The sequence below is a fragment of the Streptopelia decaocto genome, assembly GCF_964273445.1.
Source record: "Streptopelia decaocto genome assembly, chromosome: 1".
NCBI classification, from domain to species: Eukaryota; Metazoa; Chordata; class Aves; order Columbiformes; family Columbidae; genus Streptopelia; species Streptopelia decaocto.
The window spans coordinates 93,816,330-93,829,051 of NC_138663.1; the positions used below are offsets into that span (position 1 = coordinate 93,816,330).

General features: G+C 35.2%; 1 protein-coding gene across 1 annotated transcript in view; it reads left to right on the forward strand.

The window, feature by feature from the left end:
* The window catches only part of GABRG3 (gamma-aminobutyric acid type A receptor subunit gamma3), a gene marked incomplete at both ends in the record, with an annotated part of 334,515 nt that overhangs the window by 12,190 nt on the left and 309,603 nt on the right, over window positions 1–12,722 (forward strand). Inside the window, one exon of the mRNA XM_082066711.1 lies at window positions 6,011–6,078. Coding sequence (XP_081922837.1) covers window positions 6,011–6,078 — 68 coding nt within the window. The remainder of the gene's footprint in view (window positions 1–6,010; window positions 6,079–12,722) is intronic.

Below are 12,722 nucleotides of genomic sequence, written 5' to 3' on the forward strand. Positions count from 1 at the left end.
TTTAGAGTTTTATTTCCTGACAGTGATTACTTGCTAAAATGGCTTGATGCAAACTCAGACTGAAAATTTTTCTTGAATGGCATTGTAGGTAGGAAAGTTGGGTTGACAGTTAATGTTTGCCAAACGGTTCATCTAAGCTGTCAGACCCAAAACAATATGTAGCAGCTGCTAGTTCTTATTTTTTCTTCTTTTCCATAACTTCACCTAAGAAATCTGGGAGGAGATTGGGAGTATAGCATACAGACTTTCGGGACACCACAGACTGAAAGTTAGTTATGAGTCAGGAAAAGTTTGAGATATCAATTATATAAGAAAAATCTCTTTCTTCTGCCTCCTTTCTTCTTTGATTACCTAGACTATGCTGGCTCTTCCAAGTGTAGAAGTCTATTTAGAAGTCTGTTGTGTGTGGTTTTGTTTTGTTTTGTTTTGCTTTTTTTAATGGTTAAAGAGGTTTCTGAGTAAGTATCTGTAAATTTGGCAAATGCACAGCACTACAGTTGCCATTTTGAGGTTCCGGCACAAACTAATAAACTATTCTGTTATCTTTAAACAATGCACACATTTCCACACACATTTTAAAACATCGTTGCTCTTTTTTGCAATTGTATGCTTTTCTTATGACTGCTATCATTCATCCAGACCTCAGTTGGTAGCTTGCTAAACTTTGCAGGAACAAATTCTATCATTGTTCAGACTTATGATATCACATAGGAACTCTTCCCTCTCATGAATATAAGTAAAACAAAAATGGAAATTTTAGGGATTGGTTGTAAAACCAGCCTAACCATTAAGACCTACAGTTTTCATTCCCAAACAACATAACACTAGAAAACTTACAGATGTTGTATTAGGGAAACGTATATGAAAGATAAAAGTGTTAAAGGCTGATTCATGGTGGTGGTGGGATATGAAGAATAAAAGTGATTCGTAGCTAATTGAAGCAGTTTGTTTATATGCATGCTGTCATTCACACTCCTGGACAGAATGGCAACAAAACCTAGCTTGTGAGTAAAATACCCTGTTCAGAAATCTATGTTCTCATCCTAGTATTGCTGTCATATAGACTTTCTTCAAAGTCTGCATCTGATTTTTGATTGTTCTTTCGGTTCTCATTTTCAGTCCAATTTTGGTACTATGGTCCTAAAACATAGGGATGACAGTTATGTCAGAGTTTCTCTGACTATAGCAAGTGGAAGGCTTTGACCTCTATCTGTTGTTCAAGCCCATCTTTTCTACGTAGGAAAGATGAGTCTTTTTGATTTTCCTCATACCTTCGTAGAATAGAATCATAGAATCATTTAGGTTGGAAAAGACCTTTAAGATCATCGAGTTCAACTGTAAACCTGACGCTGTCAAGTCCACCACTAAACCATGTCCCTGAATGCCACATCTACACGTCTTTTAAATACCTTCGGGGATGGTGACTCAAACAGTTCCTGTTACTATGTATTTCTTCAAATGTGGTAATTTGTCCTAAAATATCAAAGTTTTAGCTGACCACTATTATGCCTGAGATATGTCTTATTAGCATAGCAGTTTGTTTTACAGGAACAAGCAGGTAATTAGGTATTGCCAATAAGGTCATGTAGGAAAATATTAATAGTCATCATCACTAACCCAAAGTAAACATTAACACTATAATCACTACTACTACAGTTACCGATAACTGTGTAATGATTTGTTACAACTTTATCCCAATTTAAAAATAGCAATTTATGTGCTAATGAGATAATGTAAAATATCATTATAGACTAATTTCAGAAAATATCTCATTACTGTGGAGCCAAGCTTGTTAGTCTTTTGCATTCAGAAGTCTCGTGGAACTTAGGCAGAGTTTAAGTGGCTATGTATTTCTAGAACAGAGCTCATATTATATTTGTTATGTGGTTTTGTGCCTTCTAAAACTCAAGTGCTAATTGCTTTGTTTCTATAAATATGTGCGTATTGATCCATATACATTTTTACCACTGCTCTTTTGGGTAAAACCAGAGTAATTTAGGCCTGAGAGTTGCTTGAACAATGTAAGAAAGGCTAACACTCAAAAAAAAGAATTTAAATTTTATTTTGAAGTTTATGAGAGCTCAGCTAGTTCTACTCACATTTAGATGAGTTTCCAGTAAAAATATTTCTAAAGACTAAACTTTAAAAAATAATTCCAAATATTTATGGTTTGTGCAGGAACATAAATGCTATTTAGGCAGGCTTCAAATGTGGAGGAAGCTTTCTGTAGGAAGCAAACAAAGCGGTTTCATTCATGAGCTAAGTATCAATTCTGAACAGCAGAGATCTATCAAAAATTAAGAGATATTTTAAAAGGACAGGATGATATAAAGTACTAAATAAACACAAGAAAATGTCAGGAACTTATTACAGATATTTTCCCTACATGACTTGTGAAATTGTGTAACAATCCCTTTGTTCATTTCCTCAAAAGTCTTTTAAAATTCTCCTGATACATCTGTTGAGTTTATTGCACACATGATTAGCTTGCACATGTCCAAGAGTAAGGTCTTCACAGATTTTAATGGGATTCAAGCTCAGGTACTATTCATTTCACCAGTATAAATCTATAAAGTGGGACTACACAAATTCTATAGTAGGCCTGCATAGGTATTTGTGATCAGGGCATTATTCTAGCTGTTTCTGTGTTTTGTTGTTGCCCATACATACCTGACTTAGCTTTACACTAACTCTCTAAGTATTCACTTGGCTTCTTAAGTGAGCTTTGCAGGTATGACCTTAGTTTTTTTCTGCAGATATTTTGATTGCCTTGATAAATCCCCTCCTCAATTAAAACGAACATGTTTGCAGATGAAATGATTGCAATAAGCAGTTAGCTAACCTTAGATAGCACTGTGTAGCAGCATAATGCTGCAGTTACTTGGTTGTAATTACATTCTCTTTTAGGGAAAGTTAACTACCATATATTTAAGAATATTTCAAAGAACTTTGAGAAGGTGGGTAAGTTTATTGACAACCTTTAGTTGCTCTCCTGCATGTGATATAACGTAAGGTTCTGCAAGTTCTAAGTTTCTGACAGCTCTTTAGAACTATTTTGGACTGATTCTAGTATCAAAACTGTACTGGAGCTGAATATCCATTTATAATCTTATTGCCAACTTTTAGTGAGGTATTAATACTTCTGTTGTTCAGTGAACAAGACTGTGAGGACTTCCTTAGTGCAAGAGAAAACGCTCTATCTGCAGCATAGCAACTTCATATGTGACTTAAGTTAGTCCATGAACTGAGTGTTCACAAATACATGTAGTTTACAGGAAAACTGAGCAGGCCTTGAAATAATTGATAAAATAACTATTTATGTCTTTTCATGAAACTCAGTTTATTTTGGAGACTGGTAAAGGGTGACTTCTTTCCAATTAGATATTATAACTTTAAAACTCAGTTATTTTATTTTTCATAATGCATTTTGGATGAAGTAATCTTTTTTGCCTCAAAATGGTTGGTATTTTCAATTAAAATCATATGATAATGAATCTAAAATGTATGCTTGATGTTCTCCCAGTTTATGTTTGTTTGTATCCATAAAAGACCACTGCAAAAAGAACTGTACTCTTCTGTCTTTTCTTTCAAAACCTGAACACATATTTGCCATATGATCATATTACAATGGTATTTTCTGCCTCTGCCTAGGAAAACAAAGTATCACTCAAAGGAACTTTCAGTCATTTTTGTTGTAGTAGTGATATAATAGCTTGCCTGTGTTGTTTGTTTTTTTTTGTTTTAATTTTTAATTTGAGTTTCGCTAGGAGCGTCTGAGGCTAGGTGCTGATTTAATTTGACATAAGAAGTGGCTGCTGCTTAGTTTGCCTCTGTTACAAGATTAGACCTTTACTGTGACTAAGACCAAATTTTCTTTAGCATTAACAAACAATGCTTCATTTTTTTGCACCAGAAGAGAATTTGGCCCAGCACATTCAGGAAAAATTATAATCTTGTAATCTATTTATATACTTAACTGCAATGATTAAACAAAAATGGATTCCCAGCACTGTGTTCTTGTTCTGAACTTTGTCCCTGATCCTGCCAAGATTCAACTGCATGCCAATTCGCACCACTAAGTCTAGTCCCATTAGTGTTCACCAGAACTCCTTAGTGTTGAACTTCCAACTAGATATGTGCATAAGCCTTAAAAAAGATCAGAGCCCTTTGTTCCATGTATGCTACCTTGGTAAAAGAGCTAGCTGTTGTTCCTCGCTATTACCAATTCCTATGTAATGACATTTATTACTGCATTTTGAGGCAAGTCTCATTACCAGAAGCTGCTAGACTCCTATTTAGTTATTAGCTGGGTACAATTACAGTTGCATTAATCAGTTGTGCTTGTTCAGCTGAGTTCAGATTTTCTTTTGCTGAAGGGAAGATAAAAGTTTATAAGCCAGTCCTTGAGACAATTTGAAACTGTAACCTTAAATAATCCCGGATGTTTTGACCATGTGCAGTCAAATAAGTGTGTGGTACTTAATGAGTTAGAGAGAATGGTTATCATCTTTAACCACTGTTTGTACTCACTTTAATGTCTGGTTTTGCAACATTAGATATAGTCTTCCTAAGGATATGTATATACCTAAGTCTTACATGACAAGCCAACCTGCCTATTTTTTCAGAACTAACTTTTCAGGTACTTTAAAACTTCTCAGCATCTCATTGTTAGTCTGAAATTTGGGGGATGCAGGCAAAAAATATTCATCTTTACATGTGGAGATTCTTGTCCATCCTCAGCTTTGTGCTGGATGACTTCTTAAGCTTTAGACAAATTAACTGATATCCACCTGAGATAAGCTTCCCACAGAACCGTAGTATTTAATTGCTCCTCACTTGTCTGCTCGGTAGCTTGCCCAAGGAAAGCTCTCTGGGTTTTGAGATGCTGATTTACCTGCATTTCCTCATTCTAGGGGGCTTTGGGATCAGTGAAAAAAACTCAAGTTCAGCATAGTTCCAAAACTTCAGTGTTTTGAATTTCTACTTCAAGATTTGTGAAGACCATAGGGAGGGAAAGGTACCTCAATGGGAAAACAAGGTGTCTAACAGAAGCTGTTGGCCTACTAGGGCCAGATTTGCATCAGTTCTGACTATGCAGATTAGAACAGGATTTGTACTCATAGTTTTGTGTCAGCTGACCTTGGAGAAAGTAAAACACAAATTAAGATCTCAATTTAGAGGTTAATGTATACCCTGTGGGGTTGGAAGGAAGGCAGTATAAGTAAAAAACCCGAAACAATGTGCCTTTTAGTGTAAGAGTGGCATTATTTTAGAGTTAGGCTACATCACTAGTAAGAGTTATCTGAATAATGTTCAGCAGGTACACTGACACCAAAGATGCTAAAAGGAAGATAAATCCCAATGGCCTCAGCTAAAGAAGGAAGTACAGAACTTGTCCTGGCCTATTCAAACCTGGAAGTCTGAAAACATGGAAGATTTTGTGAGAAACTTTAATTGACTAAACCAAATCAAATTGAAAAACCTCTGGATGAATGAATTCAAAGGCAATGTGGGCTGAAGGGAATGAGTCTAAACTGAAAGGAAAAGAGTTGCTCAGGTATAGCTGAATGAATTTCATAGTGATTTTACTCCAAGTTAGGAGGATTTCAGGGCTGATGAGAGGAAAAAATCTGGACAGATTTTTTGGTGTGGAACAAATGTGGTAAAGGACCTCCTTGTTGAGGAAGTGGGAAAAAGTGATATGCTGCATTATTTCTAGTTTCATGTCAGTCACTTAGGTTTTGACTTTGAACACTGAAAATTTCCTTTACAAATTGCTGCTGAGATGAATGGGGATCATGATGATAAAGTGCTACAGGCTTTAATTTACAGTAATATTGGTTGGGTATGAGGAAAACAACCTTTTCTTCCTGAAAAATACATAATCCATATTTCTTAGTGGTTCTACTTGTAGAATGGACCTTACAGCTATCGGGGAAGAAAATATTTGAAGTGATTACTTTATATTTTCTGCAAAATAATATTAAGTATTTTTTTTTTCTCTCCACAGTAAAACCAACAGTTATTGATGTTGATATTTATGTCAACAGCATTGGTCCAGTATCATCAATAAATATGGTAAGTGACTTGCTAAGAGAGATTTTTTTCTGGACTGCTGGTCTTGGCATCAGTATTAGCTTTTGAAAAACACAATAAATACTATTAGGATAAGTTTTTTTGCTGATTCGGTTTGGTTTTCAGCTATAGCTCTGTTTTTCAGATGACTGTTTTGTGTCTCTTCAAGAGAAGAACAAACCTACAAGCAATATTATGCTCTGTTTTGTCTACTACAAAATACTGGTAGATCTTGAATGGTGAAAAAGCCATCTCTAGGAAAAAAGAATATGAAGCAAAGTTATTGTCAAGAAAATTATTGAATTAATGTTTCAAGAGTCAATCAAATATACAGAGCTTAATAATGTGGAGTTAATGACAGTCGTCACATACTATCAGTGTATTTATTTAAAATTCAGCATCTCTTCAGTGGTTACTTTTCTTTGTCTGAGTTATCAACAGTCTTTAGCCTTAAAGTATAATATTGAAGAAGATATACATAGCTGTACTGCATGTATAAAAGCAGTAGAAACTGAAAGAATCTGTGTGATAGTGTGACAATAGTGAACCTAGCAAAACGTAACAGTTGATCAGTTGCTGTGGTCTTCTTAACTCCAGGAAATTCCTCAGTTCTGCAGCAACATGTTCAGATTTAGAAAGCAGGTTGGATGTTTATGGAGCTGCGGCTGTTTGTGCAACTTCAAGTTTGAATTTAGCACAGTATTCCTCTTTGTAAACTGGAATGAGTTTTTCCTTAATACAACTTGGAAATGGAGGACCTGTTAATATCTTAATTTACTTAAAGCTCTTCAAGCAATGACTTTCTCTTATTTATATTCAAAGGCGGCTGTGTACAATAGTCACATAAGAATCTAATAAGTGCACTCCGTGTATGTTTTGCACTTTTGGAACAGAAGCTGCTGAATTAGAATGATGGTCATTCAGCCTGATTATTTGATTTTGCCTGTGTATATGGGAGAATGTAAAATACTGCAGGGTGTAAAATACTGGGTGGTCAGAGACTCCTGTGTTCCCTGGGAATGGGAAATCTGGCAAGTAAAGACAGAACAAATTACGTGCTGGGAACAAATTTGCCATATATTCAAAGAGTGTGAAATGTATCGGTCATATTTCATGTGAAGTACTGAATGTCAAGCAATGGGAGTACCTGCTACATTCTTGAACTAATAAATGGCTAATTATCTTGCCCTTCACTGACTCTACCAAAATGACCTGTCCAGGGAATGATTTATTGGAAGATCTATTCAGCTTTGATCCTCTGACTTGTGTTTACATATACTCTAGGTATAAGTACTCTGTTCAAAAGCAATGGGGACAATGGTGAGGATGCTTACTTTTCAAAGTCTTTTTGCTTTTTGCCTCTCTGAATTAGCTTGTTAGTAGTATTTTGGGGTGCTGGAAATGGATGTGGAGTAGTAATTAAGAAAGCATTTGATAAGAACTGCTTCAGGTAGGAAGAAGAAAAAATAATAATAATAATAATAGAAAGAACCAGTGGTTCTTGGAAGATTATTACTTAGCCCTTGACTTTTTGTTCAGGATATTTTATGGCACCAAGATGGAAAGATACATCAAGATGTCAATTTAAAAGGATGCACACAGTATCTCCTTGATAGTAGATGGTCATATTAGGATAGTTAATGAGTGTATGACATAGAGATATTTTTTGGTTACAGCTGAAAAAAACCTACATATGATCTGTAAAGGCAGAATGATAAATAAAAAAAATGATGAAATGTAAAATGCAGGTACCTGAAGTTGTAGGGACTCAAGTCTGCTTAAAGTTGTATTTAAACTTCTGACAAGAAATTGAGCTTATTTCAGATATGCTTGTGGACAGTATATCCCACTGCAACTGAATCTGAAGTAGCTAAACACTTTTGAGTTTCACGTCTGTTCTCAAACCTAATTATTAATATAGGAGATTAGACACTCAAATGTAGAAAACTTTTGTCCAAACGCTCAGTTTCTGCTCTATTGCTTTTGATTTTATCCAAACATTCCTGAGAGAGCAGAACTGAGCTTGCAGTCTGAAATTTAGAATAAATGTGGGAAGTGCTCCTCACAAACCTACCAGTTATGGTGCTGTATGATATCTTATCTCTCCAGTGGCAGAACCAATTAAGGAGCTGCTTTTCCACCATTTGTGTTATTTCAGCTGTTTGGTGACAGTATGCAATAGCTCTGTGATGCTCTACTGGAAAAAAAACATTTAACATTTTTGTAAGTAAAAATAATAATTAAAAAAAATTATTTTTGAGTAAGCAGTTTTTCATGTAACCTGTGAACTGCTGGACCATGGGTCCACAAACAGCTGAATAGAAACAGTAGCTGGAAATTATCTGTGACAGAGGAAGAGTAATGAAGGGACCAGCTTGAGTCTGATTCCTGTCATAAAACTGAACTCTCCAAGGGAGAGGAATGTGTGTGAAAATCATGTACAGAATTTAACATAGTATTCTGGGAGAAAGAAAAGAAAACATAGCATTTTTGTGAGAATCTACATATGCCATATTTCTCATTAGGACAGGAACATTTTCTCCCCTAAATTATTATTAAAAGTTGAGTTATTCTGTCAAGGCAACTCAGCAAGATAGTAGTTGATTAGGCAAAAAGAAAGATGATTACATTGATTTCCATCTCTTCTATTTCAAGCCTGAGATCACCAACATGTACAAGGAGGATTTTCCTGCTGTGTACTTCCAAACCTAGCCCTTAGCTGTATCACTTTTTTTCTTGATCTGCAGCACTTTTGTGGGAATATCATGTGGAGCTTCTCTAGACATCAAACTATACAGGTGTATTTTCCTATCAGTTTTCACCAGTTCTTTTCATCCTGTAGGTAAAACCTAGGAAGTAAAATTATTTTCTTTAAGTTATCTGTTCAATGGGTGTTCAGTTGAATGTTCAAGCCAGTTTTGTGGAGCAAAGCTTTTCATATGTGAATAACTTTGTTTCAATTAGGATTAGACTTGAATATGAATATTAATATCTCACTGTTTCTTTAACTGTCAGGAAAAAGACAGTTGCTAGTAGACACCTACCTACAGCAAAGATAACATCAGATGAATTGTGTGTGAGTACTTGTGCCCCCGAGGAAAAGGAAATCCTCTTAGACTGAGGCTGGAAGTGCCACAAGGAGAAGAAACGTTAGGGAACCCTTCAAAAAGGCTTGCAGTCAAGGGAAAGGTAATGTTCTCCTAGGCAAAGATGGTGCAATCCACAGGAGCATATGGCTGACCCTGCATTCCGGACTGTTTGCTGAGGGTTTATGCCACTTCCCCTAAAGGCCTTACCAGTGATTCATTTCGTAGTTGCTTTCAAATATATCTGTTTGGAACCTCAAGATTTCCATAAGAAACAGGAATGATTATAAGAAAGCAATGTAGATGCTCTTCTTTTAGAGGCCTATCATTAGAACATCTTTATGATGACAATAGAAACTTGTTTCCTGGATAGGCAGTGTTGACTTTTCCTTTGTCTGTGACATGGAAGATTTCTTTGAGGCACAGTCTAAAAAAGCCAATATTAAGTAGCAAGAAATAGGAATTGTGGAAGAATAAAGAAGTAAAAGCAGGCTGAATAATGAGTGATATGAGGAGGAAGTCTCAAGTGGCAGTTGAAGAAAAAAGTAATTTAAGCATTTTGAGCTATGGCATGATGTTATAAAGTGACAGAAGTGATTGATACTCGACAAGAGTATTTTGAAATTTAAAAATCTCAGATGTTTGAATGTCCATTCAAAAATTTTAGGGTGGCTTTTTAACAGATGAAAGCCATTTATTGCATAAATATCTTGATGTCTTTCCTTTATCAAAAACATAATAGAATGTGAGCTTGGACTGATTTTAAAGAAACAGAAACTGGTTGATTACAAAGTAATGACACATGGACATTATGACCCAAATTAAATCTTCTTGTGTGCATATTATACTCCTTTGTCTTGGTTTTCATCTCTTTATAAAGTTACAGAAATCTGCAACTTGACATTTCATGTTACAATGTCATTAAAGACCCTGACTTGTAGGATGCAATACTCCTATCTATCACAAGATTTTATTTCAACCTTTTCTGCATTTAAAAACATTGTTATATCTGTAGTCATAATGAACATTGCTGTTAGATATCTTCTAAGTGAGTTTTTTGAATTTGAAAATTAATCTGTTATCTTATTTTATTTTTTTTCCCCACACTTTGTATTTTAAAGCAGGTGTAAGTATTCCAGATGATTCAGTTTTCTTATCTCAGTGTCTCTTTTATTAACACTTCCCATTCAAAATGGTGTCCAGGAAGCATATGCTTTTGCATTAAAGTCCATGCTCCAATTTTTGTCAACAACCCAGTTCTTATCAACAACAGCTAAAGTTTATGAGTTGCTTTATAAAACTCTTGATCTTAATGTGGCTTATTGAAGCCTAGTTGTCTACAGGTAAGCAGTACTGGCTTGTGTCTAAAAGAACAGAAAAATGGGAGAGACCATGTCGATATGCAAAGTGGGAATCAGATGTAACTGATAGGAAAAAAAAATCCCTTAGAAATAGTTTTGTGAGAGAGAAATAAAAACACAGTGAGATTACATAGGCTATTAAATCTTAATAGCATCAAAGCCTGTGTGTTTGCGTGTATACATACAGTGTTAACTGTAGCTACAGGAATCTGAGGCTGCAGCACAAGTTGCTGGTGAAAGAAGAATTTGACACATGGTTTTAGCAACTGGAATCTCTTTTTAAACACAGCTGTACATAAAGTGTGTTGAAGAGACAGTGTGAGAAATGAGGTTATAAACTGTACTTACCTTTTAATACAACTTTTAATTGGTTACCTGCTGGATATATGCTTATCTCTTTATTCTCAGGTAATCTGAAAAGGTAATTCATAGAGTGTTTCTTTTGTGTGTTTCATCACTTCATTCATTTGCATGTACCCTCTAGGCTCTCATATATCTTTATGAATGCTGTATTTCCCTTTTGTTCAGTTAAATGTTGTAGAATAAAAGCAATCTTTGCTCTTTTTTGCCCCTTAATGTATTGATAGACTTTTTTGAACTTCTGTTTCAAAGTTCCCACGTGCTCATTTTTCTTCTCCACTAGATCTGATAGGTGTTTAAAAGACTAGTCTCAATGTGGAGACTTGTCTGAAATAGTATTCAGAGCTTATAATTAAGTCTGAATTTCTTGCATATTTTTAGTCTCTATGTCTATTTACTTGATAGTTAAAACTATTATTGGAGCATCTGCAATTACATAAACATAACCTGGTGAATCTTTCCATAGTAAGGCTAATTTAAATCCAGATTCAATCTGTTTTTCACCCTACTGTGTAGCCCCAAATATTTTGTTTACAGGCTTCTTCTCAAAGATAATGCAAGACACTATTTCAGCACAAGTCTGATATCTTCTTGTTCATTGTTAACTTGTAGTGTTTTTTTCCAACTCTATCTCACTGTTTTACCTAATCTATTTGTAAAGCAATTGTGTAGGCAGGTGGTTTCTTTTATTTTTGAGGGGTTAGTTTTCCAGTTGGTGAGTTCAGAATATCTCTAAAATAATGGAATGCCTCAGGATGTTTGTATTTCTCCATGCAAATTTTACAAGCTTCTTTTTTTCTTTGTGACCTAAGAGTAGACTGAGGTCCTGGATACAATTTTAGTTTGAGAGGGTCTGTTAATTTACGAGGACTAAGATATTAATCATACACTTAAACATTTTGTTAGATTATGATCAAGTTAGAATTCTTGTTTCTATAGCACATATATTTACTGTCATTGAGTTTGAATCACTCATGAACAAAAAGTTATGAATTATAGACATCTTCTAAGCTGCATGGATTTTTGCTGATAAATCAAAATCACCTCATGTAAAGACTCATTCTTGTTGCTTCAAACTCTGGCAGTCAATGCCTTGCTATAAAAGTGTTTCTGGGAGATAGTCATAATAAACTGAAACTTGAGTCTATTTATGATTTCTGTTCCATCATTGAGCTTGTGAGAGGCTAATGTAATCTCAACAGTGAAATTTAGAACATAAAGGAGGAAGCTGGAGGCAGAAAAATGAACATGGATTGATTTTTCCACATATCACCTTAGCAGCTTCTACTTCTGGTCTCCTCCAGAGCCCCGTTTTGTGTAACTAAAATATGACCTAGCTGATAGACACCTGGATAAAAGCCTTAAGCTGCACTTGTTTGAGGTACAATGGGATGGACTAGCATAATGTTCATTTTTCTGTAATGAAGCTTGTGTGCTGTGATGTGTAGCAGTAAAATATTTATTGCTATAATTTACTATTACTTTGGCAGGAAACACAGTTTGCTGCATGGAGGAACGATAGTTTCTCTTGCAAGTCTTTGATAATGGACTGATTTTCTGTCTGCTCACCTGTCTTATCAGAGTTCAAGCAGATTGTCAAATATGGATGACTTAGCCTTAGTATTGTCTCAAAAGGTGGTTAACAAATGAGCAATTTACTTTTAGTAATACAGGAGAATGAAATGTCTCATCTTCTCAGTAACAGGAATTGAAAGAAGATCTGAAGCAGCTGGACTGAATGTTTTTTCATAGCTGAACTACAGTATCTAACAAGTACCTCATTGTTGAGCAAATCAGTTGGTGTTAGTACAAAGTATAGAAAAAAACTACTTTCCAGCCT